The sequence below is a fragment of the Ochlerotatus camptorhynchus genome, unplaced genomic scaffold, assembly GCF_037179485.1.
Source record: "Ochlerotatus camptorhynchus isolate MF236.1 unplaced genomic scaffold, CSIRO-AGI_Acam_v1.1 ptg000084l, whole genome shotgun sequence".
In the NCBI taxonomy this organism is placed as follows: domain Eukaryota; kingdom Metazoa; phylum Arthropoda; class Insecta; order Diptera; family Culicidae; genus Ochlerotatus; species Ochlerotatus camptorhynchus.
In genome coordinates this window covers 2,540,301-2,559,365 of record NW_027040574.1, presented here as the reverse complement: position 1 = coordinate 2,559,365, position 19,065 = coordinate 2,540,301, and the positions used below count along the sequence as shown (strand labels likewise).

General features: G+C 46.1%; 4 protein-coding genes across 9 annotated transcripts in view; 1 reads left to right on the top strand and 3 right to left on the bottom strand.

The window, feature by feature from the left end:
- Positions 1 to 1,231: 1,231 nt before the first annotated feature.
- On the bottom strand, positions 1,232 to 1,975 carry LOC135698220 (uncharacterized). Its single transcript, XM_065218113.1, has one exon. The coding sequence runs from the start codon at positions 1,973 to 1,975 to the stop codon at positions 1,232 to 1,234; it is 744 nt and encodes a 247-aa protein (XP_065074185.1).
- Positions 1,976 to 6,310: 4,335 nt separating this feature from the next.
- Positions 6,311 to 6,898, bottom strand: LOC135698219 (uncharacterized protein K02A2.6-like). The gene has a single exon (XM_065218112.1). The coding sequence runs from the start codon at positions 6,896 to 6,898 to the stop codon at positions 6,311 to 6,313; it is 588 nt and encodes a 195-aa protein (XP_065074184.1).
- Positions 6,899 to 8,526: 1,628 nt separating this feature from the next.
- The window catches only part of mbc (myoblast city), a 130,608-nt gene continuing 120,069 nt past the window's right edge, over positions 8,527 to 19,065 (bottom strand). For 2 of the 6 annotated variants that reach the window (XM_065218178.1, XM_065218180.1), the window contains 7 exons: positions 14,177 to 16,057; positions 13,615 to 14,120; positions 13,441 to 13,542; positions 13,063 to 13,170; positions 12,107 to 12,182; positions 11,813 to 12,037; positions 8,527 to 9,945 (listed from right to left, as the gene is read on the bottom strand). In XM_065218178.1, the coding sequence (XP_065074250.1) occupies positions 9,475 to 9,945; positions 11,813 to 12,037; positions 12,107 to 12,182; positions 13,063 to 13,170; positions 13,441 to 13,542; positions 13,615 to 14,120; positions 14,177 to 16,057 (3,369 nt within the window). In that variant the 3' untranslated portion in view covers positions 8,527 to 9,474. Of the gene's footprint in view, positions 9,946 to 11,812; positions 12,038 to 12,106; positions 12,183 to 12,268; positions 12,425 to 12,769; positions 12,892 to 13,062; positions 13,171 to 13,440; positions 13,543 to 13,614; positions 14,121 to 14,176; positions 16,058 to 19,065 lie in introns of those variants that run through there. The other 4 variants (XM_065218179.1, XM_065218181.1, XM_065218182.1 and 1 more) reach the window with 3 other exon arrangements.
- On the top strand, positions 9,956 to 11,768 carry LOC135698299 (uncharacterized). The gene is made up of 2 exons (XM_065218212.1): positions 9,956 to 10,178; positions 10,239 to 11,768. The coding sequence occupies exons 1-2, from the start codon at positions 10,002 to 10,004 to the stop codon at positions 11,757 to 11,759; spliced, it is 1,698 nt and encodes a 565-aa protein (XP_065074284.1). The 5' UTR covers positions 9,956 to 10,001; the 3' UTR covers positions 11,760 to 11,768.

The following is a 19,065-nucleotide window of genomic DNA, read 5'->3' as shown; positions in this document are numbered from 1 at the left end:
TAGTGCTTCCGTTTTGTGGTGGGCTATCTGTAGCTTCGTCCCTTGCATCCAGTTTCCAATCGTGCCGATCATTTATCGCCAACATTTCCACTTCTTCCAGCGTCTCGCCGGTTACTGTTAAGACGACGTCGACGGCAAAGCCAACGATCTCGACTCCTTTGGGCACCTTGATCATCAGTACGCCGTTGTACATCCCAATCCAGAGCGTTGCACCAAGGATGGAGTCTGGTGGAACTCCCACCGTTATCCTAATCGATATCTGTAACATGTCTACCCCGTAGATGAACACCAGGTTCTGGGAGTAACTCCTTAGAATTCTACACCGTTAGTCAGGGACCCTCATTCTATGCAGCGCTTCGGCGATGGCCTCCCAGCTGGCGCTGCACGGCCATGTTCCGTATGGTTCCGGTACAGCTCAAATGTCGAAAATCGATCACAGTGCTAGAATAGAGGTAACTCTAAGACCAGAAGGTTCCGAAGAAACGTGCTCAACTTTTTGGCTCAGTTCTGGTACTCTCTTCGGTCCCAAGCTAATCGATGCACCCCTCGAAACACAGGAAAATCCACGAACCCCTCTTTTTATCTGTCAAACTTTCATAGCGAATAAAAACAAACATAGTGTAGTACTAGAATTTCAACAAGAATGGGGTACGTTAATCGATTTGCTTGGGACCAATAGGCTAGTCAAGTAGTAAGGCAATTTAAAATCGTTAGTTTCCACCTGTTGGCAGTACAGCGCACCTTTCACCTTCGGCGTCTTCTTCCAGGATGATGGCCCACTTTTTGGCTGGTATGATGGCTTGAAATCGATATCGACATTTGCCTCGCAAGTGTCCGACACGATATCTATCAGGAAATCCGGTGGCGTTCGTAGCGTTGGTTCCTTCTTGCCTCTCCAGTCGTGAACCCATTCACGCTTTTCCCGATCGGGCAGTTTGGCAACCAGAGATTTTATCAGAAGCGGGTTGACGAGGTTCCGCGGCCTCCAGATGGAGGTTTCCAGCTGGTTAACTCTTGAAGGGACAAACGGGAGACTCCAAACGAAGTATATGGTTTAGCAAGAAAAAACGGAGAAAGGTTTATTTAAACGTCTGTACTAGACGAAGTGCGATTGTGGAATGAACAGTTATTAATTTTCACAAACAGGTAACGGGTCGTTGCCAGGGAGGGCTTCCCAGCAACGTAACAGGGGAAAGCGACGGCTGATTGCCTACTACGCCAACACCCCCTCTCAATCGGCCATTCCAAAGCCTTGGCACAGCTTCTCCATGCGCACCGCGTCCACCGGTTTGGTGAACAAATCCGCCAGTTGCTTTTCGGTACTGATATACTTCACCGCTACACGTCCATTCGCAATGTGGTCCCGGATGAAGTGGTGCTTGATATCTATATGCTTGCTTCTCTTGCTTTCACAATTCTTCGCCATACCTATTGCTCCTTGATTGTCCTCAAATATTACGACCGGATCCGCAGGCCGCTTCAATTGAAGATCTTCCATCACTCCGGACAACCAGATCGCTTCCGAAACAGCAGAACTCAGCGACACATATTCCGCTTCACTCGAGGATGTAGCAACGGTAACCTGCTTTTTGCTCGACCACGATACAGGATTACCGAATACCGTGAACAGGTAGCCGCTGACTGACTTCCTGTCTTCCGCATCCGATGCCCAGTCGGCGTCAACATATCCTACCAACGCTTCCGCTGATTCGTCGCGTACAAACTTCAGGTGCTTCGTTTTCGTCCCTTTCAAATACCGTACTATACGCTTGAGGCATTGCCAATGGTTAACTGTGGGGTTCTGTTGGTAACGGCCCAGGAATCCGACGGGGAAACACAAATCAGACCTGGTGCACAGCATTACGTACATAATTGTGCCCAGCAGCTCACGGTACGGTTCTTGGGTCGACTCACCATCACGGGAAACAACCAGGTTCTTCTCCATAGGCGTCTTGGTCGGGTTACAATCCGTCATCTTAAAGCGTATCAATATTTTTTCGATATTCGTTTCTTGAGAGAGTTTCATGGAATTCGTCGCACGGTCGTATTCTAGTTTCATACCTAGGAAAAGACTGATCTCACCACAGTCCGTCATCTTGAATGTCGAACTCAGGGCTTTCTTCAGATTCACAATCGTTTCAATCTTCCTCCCAGCGATGAGCAAATCGTCCACATACAGAATGATATAAATTTCGTCTCCTGGTAGGGTTAACTATCCCATTTCCGGCCTATTAAGCATAACCCGCACTTAGTATTTCTTAATCCACTTCAGTTTAGCTTCAAACGGAATGTTTTTATTACTGATGGCTTCCAAATTTATTTACCTTTCCGTACGTACCGTAAGATTTGAAAACGAGAAACCAATCGTTGAGATATTGTCAAAAGTCCAACACTGATTCTTGACGCCAAATTCGGCCTACGGATTTTAAACTCGGCATAACGCATTGAAACGCAATTGAAACGTCATTGAATTTACTTCGGCCTATCGGATGAAGATAAAAATTGTTTCGGTCGGAGCGCTTCTTTTGTTTTTGGGAATAATGGGTGCAAACCTTCATACCACGCGTCCGCATTGACTTCGTTCGGTAGCTTATTAACTAAAGTATCGTACCAAACGCATAATTGACTTGTTAACTCTGAAATCATGGATTTATTTGAAGTTTTCTGCACGATAGGCCCAAAATGGGCGATCAGGCCGAAGTAGTTCTCTACCCTACCACCCGCACGTAGAGGCAGTAGTCGTGCAGCGATCGACGAAATCCCAAACTCAGTAACCGATCGTTGAACTTTTCGTTCCAGCACCTTGGAGATTGCTTGAGGCCGTACAGGGACTTGAGTAAGCGGCACACTGTATTAGGGGACGCTGCAACACCGTCGGGAACCGCCATGTACAATTCCTCTTTCAGGTCGCCGTGCAAAAACGCCGTCTTGACGTCCATTTGATGGAAGTGGAAACACTGTTGCACTCCGACCGCGAGGACCGTCCTGATGGTGGCCAGTTTTGCAACAGGAGCGAATGTCTCCTCGTAATCGACTCCAGCCTTCTGCAGGAATCCTTTCACCACCAGTCTCGCCTTATGTTTGACCGCATTGCCGGCCGAATCGTCCTTCAGCCCAAACACCCATTTCGATTTCAGAGGCTTCACTCCCTTCGGACAGCTCGTAAGACGCCAGACCTTGTTGTCCTCCATGGAACGTAACTCATCTCGTACCGCAGCCATCCACATGGCTCGGGGGGGCAGTTCATCAAACGATTCTGGTATATCTGCGGAAATCAATTCGCCAGAAATAGCTCTATAACCGATAAAGTAATCAAATAAATACCGGGGAGCCTGCGCTCCCGTTCGCTATGCCTCGACGACAATTCACTAGGAATTTCGCGTCTTTCTGTGGGCGAAGGGAGCGCATTTTCTGGTTCTTCAACCGGTTCTTCAAGATCATCGTCGGGTTCTGCTTCAATTCGATTGATTTTAGGTACATTATTGGTTTCACGAATTTCATCTGTGCTGGCAACGTTCCCCGTCTTGCTCGAACGGGAAGTGGATGGTCAATGGGACATCGTCTTCTTGCTGCATCATAGCGTACGGGAAGGACGACTCATCAAACTTGACGTCTCGAGCAATCGTAAGCTTTCGAGCCACCGGGTCCCACACGCGATAGCCGTTCGGAGCGTACCCAACTATGACCATCTCCTTGCTCGTCGCATCCAACTTACGCCTTTGCTGCTTTGGAATCCACACGAAACTCTTGCAGCCAAACACACGAAGTTTGTCCAGATCCGGTGTAATACCGAACCACATCTCAGGCGGAGTAACACCAGAGGGCAACGCACTTGTTGGGCTTCGGTTCATCAAGTAAACGCAGGCGAGGGCTGCTTCGGACCACAGCTGCTTCGGCACATTGGATTGGATGAGCACGGAACGGACTTTTTCAACCAAGGTTCGGTTGAACCTCTCCGCTACACTATTCTGCTGGGGCGTGTACGCAACCGTTGTCTCTAGCTGTATCCCTTTTCTCTTGTAGAACTGCATCTGATTTGTGGAACAGTACTCTCGTCCCTGGTCCACCGTTATTCTTGAAATGGACTTTCCCAGCATAGCTGTGACCTTTGCTTCGAATTCCTGAAATTTCTCGAATACCTCTGACTTGCGCTTCAGCAAATATATCATCGAGAAATGATTATGGTCATCGATGAAACTGACTATGCAACGAGAACCATCCCATGCCGGCGGATCGATCGGTCCGCAAACATCAGAATGAATCCGCTCCAGCGGCCGGCTGGCCCTAGCTCGCGTTTTGTTGAACGGTTCTCGGCATTGCTTGGCTTGCACGCAGGCGTCGCAGAAATCAATTTTGGTTGTTTTTTCATTCATACCTTTTAGCATTCCTTTCTGGGTCATGGTCTTCAATCCGCGTTGGCCGATATGCCCCAGTCGACGATGCCACAGGTTTCCAATCGATACTTCACAATGGTTCGCTTCAACTTCCTCCAACGATAGCTCAAGCTCGTACAGCCTGCCTCGAAGGTGTCCAGTGGCCAGTAACTTACCACTTTTCTTCAGAACTGCTACGTTTCCAGAGAACAAGACATCGATCCCAGCATTGGCCATCTTCCTGACGGATATCAGGTTTTCACGTAGTTCTGGAACGTAGAGCACATTCTTTAGACTGAAATGTACACCTTTGTTGCTGGTCACGTTGATATTGCCAATCTGTTCAGCAAGCATAGCTTCTCCTTCCTTGGCGACCTTGATCTCCACACAACAGGTCATCTTCTTCAGGGCAGCAAAAACGAACTTGTCGCCAACCAGGTGGTCACTGCACCCGGAATCAAGCTTGAAAAGGATTCGTCCAGGCCGCTTTTCCGCAATGTTTGCATCGGCCATGAAACTGATGGCATCCTTCTTCGCTGAATTGGCTTCACGCTGGCGACAATCCTTTTTCATGTGGCCGCGACGCCCGCATTTGTGGCACTTACCGAGGAATTTCTGGGACTTCTTTTGGGATCTTGAGTCACCCGAGAACGCTGCCAACTTGTCTTCAACTGAATCGCCCTGCCGGTCGGATCGCTTCCTTTCTTCAGCCAATAGACGCTGCTTGACGAGGTCCAAATTCAAATCTTCTTCCGCGACGTTCTCCAGGGCCGTGACTAGGGGATCGAAAGAGTCTGGAAGCGTCAAGAAAAGCTGCGACACCAGATCACTTTCCGCCAGAGTTTCTCCGGCCGTCTTCAATTTTCTCACGAGCCCGTCGAATTCAAGTAGATGCGTCCGCATGTCCCCTTCCTTATTTAACAAGCCAACTGCTTCCGTACTAACGTTTGGCTCGCGACAGACTTCTTCGCATAAGCCGCCTCCAGACTGACCCACTTCTCCTTCGTGGTCGCCTTCTCTCGAACGATCTCGAGGCATTCGTCCGACAGGCAACCCACCAGCAACGCCTTCGAGATCCGGTCCGTTTCTTCAAACTTCTTCTTTGCAGCTTGTTCCGTTGGAGCCACCTCAGTCAGCACATCCGCGACGCCTTTGGCTTCCAGGAACAGGCGCACTCGATAACTCCAGTTTTGGAAGTCAGCTCCGCTTCCACACAGCAACGGGATGTTGCACGAAACGTCCTTCGCGGTGGTGCCCATAACCTTTTGAAGGGACAAACGGGAGACTCCAAACGAAGTATATGATTTAACAAGAAAAAACGGAGACAGTTTTTTTAAGCGTCTGTACTAGACGAAGTGCGATTGTGGAATGAACAGTTATTAATTTTCACAAACAGGTAACGGGTCGTTGCCAGGGAGGGCTTCCCAACAACGTAACAGGGGAAAGCGACGGCTGATTGCCTACTACGCCAACATTAACTTTGTCTAGAAGACTTTGAAGCAGTAATGTCTGCGAAGTTTCTCGATGACCTTCGGAAGAAGCAGCTGACCAGATACCAGCTCGAGGGCGTCACCATCAAGGGCTTCCTGCAATCGCATCAGGTTCTCGTGGTTCATCTAACCACATGCATCGTTGGACGCTTTGTAGGCCGCGTAAAACAATGGCCATTGCGCTGGATTGCCCGAGAATTTGAAAAGTGTGTACGTCAATCCTTTTCTCGCGGCTAGCTGGGCTTTTGTCGGTCCGATCCTATTAACCTTTTTCGGCTTCACAATTTCCTCTTCCAGAGATGCTTCGGATAGGCTTGAATCATCGGATTCGTCGTCGTCTTGATCGTCCTCATCGTCAGTTTCCTGCTTGGTGCGACCAGCGATGAGGATGTCGTCCAAATACGGCTTGACTCCAGGGATGCCGGCCACCATGCTGACGATGATGCGCTAGAAAGCGCCGGGTGCCGACTTGACTCCGGGGGGTTGTCGGTTATACTGGAACAGTCCACGATGCGTGTTGACCGTGAGTAGCTTTCGCGATTCCTCCTCGACCTCGACCTGTAGGTAAGCGTCAGACAAATCGAGATGAGTGAAGTAACGTGCTCCAGCTAGTTCCGCAAAGAGGTCGTCAGGATGAGGCAGTGGATGATGGTCACATTCTAGCGCGTTGTACAGCCCCGTCGAATAATCGCCACATACACGGACTGATGCATTGTCCGACTTGCGTACGACGACTATTGGTGCTGCCCAGTCCGAGAATTGAACCGGAGAAATTATACCGTTTTGCTGGAGCCTCTCAAGTTCTGCGTCCACCTTGGCGAGTGCAGCGTACACTACTGGTCGTTTCGGGCAATATGCAGGACGTGCGTCAGGCTTGAGGTACAACTTCACTTGCGCTTTTGTGCATCTACCCAGCGTGCTTCGAAAAACTTCCGGAAACTGTTGCTTGAGTTGATTGGTGAACTGATCAGAACGTTGGTGTACGACGTTGACCAAGCTGCTTATCGGCACAGACCACAAATCGAACAGATCCATAGTCTCGATTCCTAGAACGTTGAGTTCAGCGTTGCTTGAGATGAAAATGCGACCAGTCTTGGTAACATTCTTGATGGTGATCTCGGTCTGGAACTCAGCGAGAAGGTTGACATTGCCACCAGAAGCTATAACTGCAGATTCTTTTATATCCGTAACCAAGGCCAACAAGTAAAACAAGCTGTTGTTAAGAGCTACTATTTATTACGTCTATATTGGTTGGTGGTCGGATAAAGAATCAATCTCTAACTTATGACAGTCAGGCAAGGCCTATTACAAAAAGTTATGCTTGCATTCTCTCTATCACTATCTCTATCACACACCGCAGCAATCGGCCTAAAGAAGGAGGCTTCCCCACTCTCCGCTTTATTTTTCGGAATGAGCACTACGAAGCTTAGATTCCAGAAGTTCGGGTACAATTCGGTGAGCCATAGATCGTTGAAGAGGGCAAGTAGCCTCGTTTTGTCTTGGAGAGAGAGGTTCTTTAACAACGGGTATCCAATCTCGACCTGCTCGGCAGATTTACCACAGCAAAGTTCCCGGAAGGTAAAAACTTTGTTGATCTGGAGGAAAGAAATATCGGGTGGAATTTCTCAAGTGGAGGGTTTGACGCGCTGGACAAATTCGCTGTCGGAGCCAGCGCTAATAGCAGACAAGCAGGCGAAATAGTTCCCTAATTCGTCGGCGATGTCCTTCGGTTCTGAGATCATGGTGCCATGAGCTTGGATAGTAAGAGTAGTGGACCGCCGCTTGCCGCTAAGAGCATTGACACGATTCCACAATTCGCTGGACGATTGGGATTCGTCAATTGAATCCAGGCAATCCATCCAGCCATGAGCTTGGATAGTAAGAGGAGTAGATCGCCGCTTGCCGCTAAGACCGTTGACACGATTCCACAAGTCACTGGACGATTGGGATTCGTCGATTGAATACAGGCAATCCATCCAGCTAGATAGTGATCGCAGTGACATCTGGTGAGTGTACATTGAAACTGTTTCCCTTTTTATGGCACAGACCTGTTGGTTCATATTTATATTGAAACTGTTGGGAGTCCACCGCCGGCTCAATAACTGACAGGTGTCAGCATGACAGATGCCAGCGCGGACGTTGATGATCAACCGAAGGAAGTGGACGATATCATTTTCGATGTCATCATCATTATATTGCGATAGCAAGATTCCACTTTTTTATGATTGCTCCGTTTTTCACACATCTAAATCTCAATTCTAGATGCTCAACAAATCTAACACTAGCGAATTTATCTTCGAAAAATCATCTTTCATTTCTCGCATCTACTTGCCTCGCACATCATATGTTTGCAGGAAATCTTCAGAATCGTCATCAATCTTCTTTCTATCTACTCAGCGTGCGCGCATTGTAGATAGAGTCACCGTCCTCGTCATTACCACTTTGTACGGAACAGAAACATTTGAGCGCTGTGCTGTCCACTCAGTGGTGAGGGTTCGTACCATGCATAGATGTTGGTGTGCGTGTTTTCTTCCAACGCTGTAGTTCAACGATGTCTCGCCACAAACCGTTTGGCGCTGTTATCTGTGTCTATAAATTCCAAAGAGTGAAGGGGGTCTGATTGAGGGCTTTCTTTCAGAATAACGAAACCTTACGCACTGGACTCTTAACTGGAATCCTGCGTCCCAAAGCCGGCCACGCAGCACACAACGTCAACAGCGTACCATTGCGTCATGTTGGTTTATTATCATACTGATCCTTACCGAGACTGGCTTACCTTCTAAAGAATAGAAAATAATATTGCGTGAATGGTGAAGACTCCCCCCACACGATTGCCATCGATCGTTCTTCGTAGGAAATTGCAGTTGCAGTTAAATTATATGTATCCGAATAAAGATATAGTGAACTATACGTGTAAACTTACTTTGGTCTCGCAACCAAATGATCCTAACCTAAGCAGCATACGGTAAATCGTTAGAATTGATCTATAAATAATGCTCCATAAACTTTCTCTGGACCTACATTTCTCGATTAGCTATCCCTTCAATTCATCTTTATTTGACACAAGCTCGCTTCCTTTCTCTTTCTCTCGGCTTTGTTCGTCATTTTTTGTTCACATCAACATTGTCCTAATCTACCGCCTTAGTCTAACCTAATGTGCTCTAAATACATACGTTGGAAAGTAGGATTAATGCGCCTACTATGTCGTCTTTGGTAAGTTGTCAAAACTTGAAAGGTTACCCGATCTATACACAGTGTAACAAAACGTGAGGACACGAATCTACGTCTTTGAGTAAAACTAAACAACGAAAATAGCCGGCTTTGCCGCTTACCTAAATAAAAAAAAATACTACGTCGAGAACGTAAAAAATAGAATGGCTTCTTGTTGCGATGCTTCTTCGACTCGAAACGGAATCAAATTCGGTGTGTAAAATTCGTCTTTTCTCGCTACCTACCCTCCCCGCCCTTCGGCTATCTAATTTGCGTTCCCATCTATCTATACAAATCCTGTGCGAATCAATTCCCACCGCTTGTACTCACCCCGTGTAATCGCGAACGAGGGGTACGGTTTGTACTGACTAATTTTGATTCTCAGTTTCCGGAAATTAAAATCATACCTTGGAGTTCCGTGCCGGCTTCGGCGGTGGCGTCGGTGGTCGCTTCCGCTCATCGTATATTGGACTGCCGATCATAATCACGCTATTGTTTCTCATCTCGACCACATCGTATGACGAGTTGATGGCGACGGTGGTCGGAATCGGCGGCAACGGTTTACAGCTGACGTAGTGACTGGCGACCGTTAACCGTCGGTGCAGGGCACTGTCGTTCAGCGGCAAGTTACTGTAGTCGCTATCACGGGTCTTCATCGGCAGCGGTGGTGGGACTAGATCTTCTTCCGAGGTAGTAGAATCGTTCGTTATGATGGAATTGCGATTGCTGCTGCTCTCCGCGGAACCAATGGAATTGGTGTCCCCACCACTGGTTAGCGTCTTGATGCTCAGCGTGGGCGTCACCACGCTCGGTGGTCGAGAATTACGTTTTTCCTTCTCCACTTCCGAACGGAGTGGGCGCTTTGGATGGAGCTGGGAAAAGATGAAAAAAGGGTAGGCCTTGAAATCAGATTGTGACATGTTTCAAAATGGCGTCCGCTAAAGTGGCGACGGTAACCTCGGTTCTACGACTCATGACCCAATCGCACAAGAAGCATTCGGATTCCAAGGCACGATACAAGGCACAACAGTTGAAGCAGAGTACGGCGATCTTCATGGATGCAACCATCCGCTCGACCAACATCCAAGGAAAACGATCGTTGAAGGTTAGTCTTCCATACGACTGAACTAAATTTGCTTATTAAAACTTTAAATCTCACCATCAGATCCTGCATCACATTGTCAAACACACGGACCGGCAGACCTTGCAATACATCCCGGAAAAGCAAATGATTTTGGAGTGCTCCCTAGTACTGGTCCAGACGTACGTAGCCCATTTGAAGCTTCAACGTAGTTTCCTCGATCGATTTCGCAAGCAACCGTTCGCCAGCGCAAAGAAATGCTTCCAATCCCTCATCTACCTGTTGATTCCGGAATTGCAGGACATGGTGATCGATACCATCCTCAACTTCCTGCAACGCGAAAACCTATGGAAGGTGGAATTCATCTGCGTCGAAATTTTAACCATGGTCCTGCAGTGCAAAAGCCCGGCCTCGCTGCTACTCTGCAAGATTGTCAACTACGTTGAAAGTCTACTGACAAAGAACGACGTCATGCAAGCCCGTCACACAGTGATCGTTCTGCAGAACATCATTCAACCTCAGTACTGGGACGAAATCAAGTACTCCGACGTGTCTAAGCTACTTCGCTTCTATCACAGCAGTGCAGTTATCGGAGAATCGAAGAACCAAATCTACGAGCTACGAAGAGGGTTCGAGATATGCCTACGGAATCTGATCAAGGTCATGCGAACCGATCAGCTGATCAATTTGCTAGCCACCATGTTACCACTGACATTCGATACGACACTTTCCGACGAAGCCATGCTTGAATTTGGCACCACGGTGGAGTTCGCTGCTTCAAGTCTAGCTCTTGACGAGACGCCTTCCCAGGAAGAGATCCTCATTCAACAGTACCTACTGTCCTACATTCGCTCGGAAACGCCATCCAAAAGCATCCAAGCCAGTCGAATCTTTGCTAAAATGCTGGATCGTGGGCGAAACTTTCTTGAGTTCAGTACTCCTCAAATTTTCCATGAAGGAACCTACTATGACATAGACATCAACAAGTACAATCCAGTTCGGCGGCAGTTGTTTGAAACGCACAGGAGGGAGTTCGAAGACGCCCTGACAACTGCCATCGAGTACCACAGCAAGCACCGAACCAACCTGGAAGTGTTCTACAACATCCTCTGCATGGTCCTGGTGGAGATCCCTTGCGGATACACCGCGTGCGCTGTAGTCTGTCTGCTACTGGGAGTTCAACGACGTCTACTGGAGTCTCCGAACGGTGGCGATCGCTACAGTCAACAGCAAATCAACCGCATCCACGCGACCATCATCAGCATCATGACCTTGATCAATTGGATCCATCGGGGTCCTTCGCTCACGGCCTACATAAATACGATTCTCAATCGACGATTCGACCACGCTCCGCATCTGAATCCCCCGTTGAAGGAAATCTATGAATACGCTCAGCATCACATCACATGGAACGAGGGTACGCTATTGTTCGACTCCCTGGAACTACGCTATGGATTGTGGAAGTGTTTCCGGATCAACGAACCGAAGATCCCCGCGCCACAGATGATCTACTCCCGATTGGGTGTGCCCACAGGCGGTAAAAGAACGGCCAGACGCCAGAAAACTGGATTCTACAAAATTGGCCTCTACGAGAATACGGCATAGGTGCCGGCATGTTTTAACCAACGGTTTTAAATAAAGCTAGTTGTTGTACTCACCTCTTCGGTTAGCTCTACTTTCGGTGTACTGCAGCCGGTTGGCGTCGAGCAGGTCGGAGAACCGACACTCGAGGGTCCACTCAGCAGTATGGCACTGTCCCGATCGCTACAGCTGCTATTACCACCGCCGCAAGTTCCTATACCCAGTACTTCGCTTGCCACCGTTATGGGTGACGTGTAGAACTGGCTGTTTGAGACTTGCAGATTCAACGAGTCTCGATCGCTCTGTACCAAGAGTGGAAACAAAGAAATTAATACGCTGCGCTCCTAGCGGCCAGCACGGGAACTACTCACCTTACGACTCGATCTTCGCTTTGTGCCGTATTTGTCTTTTTTGCCTTTGGAACCGGGGGAACTACCGAGGGATGTTCTAAACGAAATGCGGTGATTGGGGAAAAGTAAACAAACGAAAAAAAAGATAGTTGAAACAGAAGAAACAGAAACAAACAGTAACGAAACCAAAAAAAAAACAAACGAAGAACTCAACCAACAGAGACACACGCATAGAACGAAAAAAAAATATGAGTTTCTTAATGTTGGAGAAAGGAGAAAATATGCTGAGACATGACTTTCCCATTCGAATTGAGAAACGAATGAGACGAAAGATCGAGTCTGCGCTCCGGGCGGTAGGTAGTGTGTATGCAAGTGGCGATTTGTAGCGAAAGAGAGAATGGAAAAGAAGAGAAAACGGTATTTTTTTACTTCAGAGTGTAATTGTGTTGCGAAATTAGGGAACAACTGTCTTGATGTCTCGTTATCAAGTTCTCGACAAAAACAAAAACAAAAAGTGTGAGCAATTGAACAATTCAAACCAACTGGCTTGATTGATATTCGGTAAGTGATTATTATCTTGTTACTGTTTCGATTAGAACAAATGCGGCCAGTTTTCATTGCGTTGAAATATCCGGCATCACACAACAAAACATGTTTAACCAAAAACGAGTTACATAAGTTTCACTTTGCTTAGCCTGATTCAATGATCCAAATTTCGAGAGAAAGCGCACACCCCTTATCTAGGAACGGATCTTTTTTTTTTTTTGTTGATTTTGACAGCTTGCATCTACAAAACTTGCAGCGATCTAGTGGGCCATGAGTTTTATTTTGTTTATCAAACGTACACGGTGAATAAAAAACGAAAGAAAAAGCAAAAAGCGAAAAAAAAGAAAACAATTCATGAGATTTTTCTCTGGATACTAAGACTAGCTATAAATATATGGAAAACCGTGACGTAAGCGAAAGAAGATACACACTGTCGAATTTTGCTGCCAATCTTGGTCGAAATGGTGGAGATCAGCTTGCCGGATTGGGTCCCGAGCTTGACGCTGGACAGGCTTAGGCGATCGAACTCGAAAAAGTCACTACACGGATGACAACACATGGTGACCACGGATAGGGGAAACGGTTGAGGTTATGTCAGATGGGAAGATAAATAAAAAAAGGTGGGAATATAATTTTGTTCAAAACGAAAAAAAACTTGTCTGATCCGATTAATGGCTGCGTGAAATGCTCTCAATTTAACTACATGGGGATATCAGTTAATATGAGGAAATCCTATGCATGAGAGCACACGCGAAAATTTCACCACTTTTGTACAGTTTTGATGGCCTTAACCATAAAAAACAACTCACCTTGTATTGTTGAAATTCGTTGCAAAATTGGTGAAGGTCGATTTGAACCCACCGGAGCTGGTCGTCGTTGGGCGACTGTTTTGACTCTTCGAGATTCCGCTACTGCAAATTTTAAACAGAAAACACAAATGATAAATCCAATCTTCCTTTGCATTAAAGTTCGAAAACACTTACTCCGAGGAACCGATACTGGTTTCCGACAGTCGACTCGAATCGATGCTGACCTGCGGCAATGCCGATATCTGTCGTCTCAGCGTCACTTCGCTTTCCCGATCGATCTTGATGTCGGTCGTCCGTTTTCCGTACTTTTCTTCGATCGTCGGTTGAATGCCGGCAAAGCACGACTCCAGCCGTTCGTGGAAGGGCATCAAATTTGCTGGAGCCTTCATCTTGTGCACCAGAATGGCGACCTCCAGCAGAGGCATCTGCGAAGCGATCAAGTCCTTCAACCGCGCTACCAGATGGTCGTCCTCCGGGTATTTGATCAGATATTCCGGCGTCAGGAAGGCTTCCTCGTAGATGGGAATGCCCCCGTTAACGGCGGCGTCCACCACGCCGTTGATGGTCGCACTCAGCGAGTGGATCGGAATGGTCGGATCGGCCTGGTGTTCAAGAACTAGCTCGCGGATACCACGGTTCTTCGCTTCCACCGTTTCGATCGCCATCTCGATCGGGGAGATCTAGAATTTTGGTAAAATTAGAATATGTTGAATGCCCCCCATCATCCACTACTCACCATCACAGTCTCGCATGACTTCACCGGGAACCACCGGAGAATACTCGGCAGGGCATCCGTCGTCCTCAGAATCGTTCGCTCGTACGAAGTGCCCGCAATGTCATCCCCACTGCCACTCGAGTCCCGTATCGGCCGCGAAAACTGAAACTCACTCACGTTGTTCGTTTGGTGGAACTTCAGGATATTGCACGCAATGTTCTTCCTGTCCTTCCCAATCCGGATATCTCGGCTGACGGGATCCACTTTCACAATCTGTATGAACTGGCCTTCGCTTTGACGAATCTCCGGGCCTGGATTCAGCGTTGGAACCAACTCCGCCCGAGGATGTTGACTAAGGATACGGGTGTTGAACGAACCGGAGTCTTCGTACTCGTTCCCCCGGTAGACAAACTCCTGATTGCGAAGGAACTGTGGAAACCCATACCCGTAGAATGCCACCCGATAGTAGTTGGACTCAAAGCGCTTCTCCCGGAGAATCTTCTCGTAGAACTGGGACATCTTCTTGTACAGTTCAGCCAAGCTCAGATAGTCGTAGATTTCGTTCTCATACTGTTGCGACAGCTCTTTGCACATATCGATCGCTGATTCCCACATCTTACCCCGGTCAAACAGGTCTATAATGTCCCGGTAAAGCTTCTCCTTCAGAGCCCAATGGGTGCTACAGGACAAGTGACGACTCGACTTCAACAGTGGAGACAGCGGAGTATCGTCCCAGTACAGTTCGTTACTGTGCAGCTTCAGCGTGTACGCAGCTTCCGTAAAGTTATCGAACTCCATGTGTAGATCGCACAGCTTATTCACGTACCGAATGTACATCTCCTTTCGATTGACTTCAGCGTAGAACTGCAACAGACTTACCGTACAGGCCATCCGGTTCTCCTTGCTTTCATCGTGGATCAAGCATCGATACTCGAGCAGCTTCTCCATCAACCTGGTCAACACGTTCACGCACTGAATTCCGTAGGCCTTCAGCGTGTTGTGATTACTGCACGACTCGTACATGATCTCGTAGAACAGCTCCATGTACTCTTCATCCCCGTAGCCGCCTTCGATGTAATGGTCTAGTTTTTCGATAATTTCCTTCTCGAAATCGTTGAAATTCCCCTTGATGTGACTGGTATTCCTCTTCGTATCCCCGTAGCTCTCCATCACATACTTCGAGCTATAATACTCACACTGCATCATGTCGAAGAAGATCGGGATGGTCGCTTTCCGTAGTTCTACCTCCGGGATCATACTCATCTCCAGGATGGGACCGACCAACTGCGGAACGAACATGATCTTATGTTCTCCCAGGTTGAACCACATCTTCCGAATCTCGAAGGCCGTCTCCCTCCGGATATCCCGGTAGCTACTGAGGATCATCGATTGCTTCGTCTTGCTGAACATGTTCAACTGAAGCGACGGTTGGGTCAGGAACGTGATCGAACACTGGAAGTAGTTCGACCAGACCTGTTTCTCGAACTGTGACAAGAAGCACTCCATGATGATCCCGGAAAAGTGCCGCAGGCTCTCCAGAATTACCGTATTCTGGTGCATGATCATGTCCAGCCAATCCGGCGGAAAGACCGGCTTCGAAACCAGCTCCTTGAACACCAGCAGGATCTCCATGAGAAAATCCAGCAAATCGAAACTGGTGAGGAAATGGTGCACGTACGCCTGATAGTGGACGGCCTTCATGGTGCGGAAGATGCCCAACATGATCGCGACCAGATTGCCAACCAGAGGGTTGTCGCGATCCATGGCAATCGAACTCTGGATTACGGTGCGCAGCAGGATCTGCATGATCTCGCGGATGTCGTTCTCCGTTGGGCCGATGTCCTCTTCGCTGTGGAAGAGCAACTCCAGCATGTTGTTCATGATGTTGACGCACTCGGCGACCTGCGAAAAGGGTTAGGTTCGCATGACTACCAATGGGCCAAATGCGGTGGAGGCTGATGTACCAACAATGATTTTGATTGGTTTTTCTTTCGGTGAAGAAGGCTCGCTTAAAACCGAATGTGAAAGATTCAGTGTTGCTAGGCTGAGTTTGACGAATTGTCAGAAAATCAGAAATCCAAGGAACTTCTACGGGATAGAGGTTTAGTGTCTTCTTTGGAATTTTCTGCTTTTTTGAACTAGTTCGTTTATTTACTAGGCTCAGCCGTGTGTAACACTTTGCGGAGCCAAAAATCAGTAATGTTTGAATTTACATTTTAAACAGCAGTAGTTCAAGGTGATGGGTAGTCGGTAACAATTTCGATTGGAAGGAGCTAGGTAGGAAACTGGTTTCTGAAGCCTACTCTCGGAACTTTTTCTACTTTAAAAGCTCCTTCTTTTGGCCGTTTTTTTTAAATATTAGGGTGCTTCTCAAATTATTGATATTGATAAACAAACTTTTTTTTATTTTTTAAAGTGCAGAACGCATGTTATTCAGGAAAGTTGTAGCTGAGATGATTTCAAGCAACTTTGCTGATGAAACATTTTTTCTATCTCTTAACGTTATCATTTATTGTTCTAAAATTTGAAAACATTTAAAGTAAATCCAGAAAAATTGCTCCAAAATAAGAACGGTAAGAGATAGAAAAAATGTTTCTTCAGCAAACTAGCTTGAAATCATCTCAGCTATAACTTTTTTAAGAACACGCGTTTTTATTTTCTAAAATAAAAAAAGTTAATTTTTTAACAACAATAATTTGAGGACCACCCTTATTTTAAAAATGGCCAAAAGTAGGAGCTTTTTAAGCTTAAATGGGTCAAGTCTTGAAAACTAAGCTGTCACGCAGCTCCAGCTCAATAACCAAAAAAAAATTAACAGAAGACACTACACTTCTAAAACTGTATAGATTCCGGAATAAGAAGAATCTTCAAGACTGTGATATTAATTTAAAATCATGCGTCAAATTTATCAGATTCTGAAACACGAAATTGTTATAGGGCTTAAGAAAATATTCAAAATCATAAACCTTAAAAAAATAATAATCCAAGATTGAACTTTTTTCCAGAATCTGGAACGAAGATTCCGATGTCGGATCTTGAAACTTTTCCAAGATCCCAGATTTGAAAGCAAATATTTAAACAGTGGATCTTGAAAAACTATCAGGCTCTAGGGCTTGAAGTAAATATGAATGATTCTGGCATTTCATGGCATAACCTCGAGTTTCTGAAGAATTTTGAAGCAAACATAAAGGGAATTCCAAAGAAATTCAGACTGGAATTCCGTTTTAGTTTTGAGTACTTAGAACTTCAAGCGAAATCTATGGAATGCTTCCAAGGTAACTCTGAAGACTTTCTGATTCCCGGTGAGTTTTAAGGAGAACTTTTAAAGGATTCGGAAGAGAATTCCAGGGGAGTTTTGCATACAATTTCAGGGAAATTATGAGGAGAATTCAAAGGAAGTTCTGCTAATAATTCCTCAATAACTCTAAGGTGTATTCCAAAGAAATGCTGAGGAGATTTCAAAAGGAATTCTTATGAGAGCCTGGTAGGAATTCCATGGAGTATTCCAATGCAATTCATATGTGATTTAATATAAATAAAAGTAATGCATCATATCAGACCATTTTCTACAGAGATGGCGCTGTTCCGCTGGTAGGAATTTATGAAAATCCTCTTATATAAATTGAAAGAAGTGGGAATAATTCGCTTTCTATGCATATTCAGGTCAAAAAAAGTGAACGACAACCTAAATAAATAATCAGTTAGGGACTTTGTCGTTTATTTTTTCCCGGATATCATTGTTACACAAGCTTATAATTAAATAAAAAAAATATTTTTTCCATACATGTTTACCCCCTTTACTATCAATCCTAAGAGAGCCAAAAAAAAATCAAGAGTAACATTTTCACTCACGAGCTCAATCTCTCAACATGCCATGTATATTGATGCGACACAATATTTGTTTTCCCTTTCACAGACTACAAAATATAGTACATTGCCCTGAAAAAAAAAAAAAAATTGGATCCTTTATTTATGCAATTAAATTTCCCATTCAGGGGCGGAGCTTGGCAAGTATTTTTGCCGTAGAATATGTAAAAAAAGGAGGAGTCCCTGCTTTGTCAATCTAACTGCATATATAGAGGTACCATACATGTTTCGACCGCACTGCCCTCTGTCAACAATTAACTGAACTAAGTTTAAGTGTAATTTCCGGTAGATTTCACCATTAAGAACAGCAGTGACATCTGAAGGAAAATTCACGCAGCAGCATGGTAACATTCAGGGTTATTCTGCGTGGCGAATGAGGTGAGGTGACTCGAGTCACTCGTGTCACCCGATTCCAGCTGGCGAGTGAGGTGAGAAAAGTCACTTGGGATGAACCCGGTGAACTCTCACCTTATTCTCACAGTCGTATTTCGGTGACAAAAGTCGTACTGAAGTGACGATTTTAAGTGACAACAGTCGACTGGATGGAAAACCTTACACCGAGGCAAAATAACGTAAGAATTCCATAAGAACCACCTAAGAATTTTAGCCACATGAAATCGATATGAATTTCATGGATTTGCCTTATGAAAAATAATGTCGACAAAAAAATAATCCAACGGAGCAGACTGGAACCGGACCATGGACGTTGAGATTACGGAGCTCATGTGCTGACCACTCGTCTTTCAACGCTTAGGAAAATTGAATGGCTAAAGGCTTATAAAAGCTACGTTATGTTAGACGAAAACCTTTCATAAGTCGCGCTTATGAAATTCATATTTGTCGTTCATAAGTCGAGTCTTATTAAATTCTTAAGTCGATTTACCTCAGTGTAGAGTTCTATAAGCGATGGTTGCGGTTTTCGGTAATGTAGGGTAGAGAACTACTTCGGCCTAATCGCCCATTTTGGGCCTATGGAGCAGAAAACTTCAAATAAATCCATGATTTCAGAGTTAACAAGTCAATTATGCGTTTGGTACGATACT

Bases quoted from the DNA above. Each gene is read 5' to 3' on its own strand.
- LOC135698220 (XM_065218113.1), bottom strand. From the start codon at position 1,975: ATGACGGATTGTAACCCGACCAAGACGCCTATGGAGAAGAACCTGGTT.
- LOC135698219 (XM_065218112.1), bottom strand. From the start codon at position 6,898: ATGGATCTGTTCGATTTGTGGTCTGTGCCGATAAGCAGCTTGGTCAAC.
- LOC135698299 (XM_065218212.1), top strand. From the start codon at position 10,002: ATGGCGTCCGCTAAAGTGGCGACGGTAACCTCGGTTCTACGACTCATG. The intron at 10,179-10,238 runs GTTAGTCTTCCA...TCTCACCATCAG, and splicing joins AAGGAAAACGATCGTTGAAG to ATCCTGCATCACATTGTCAA.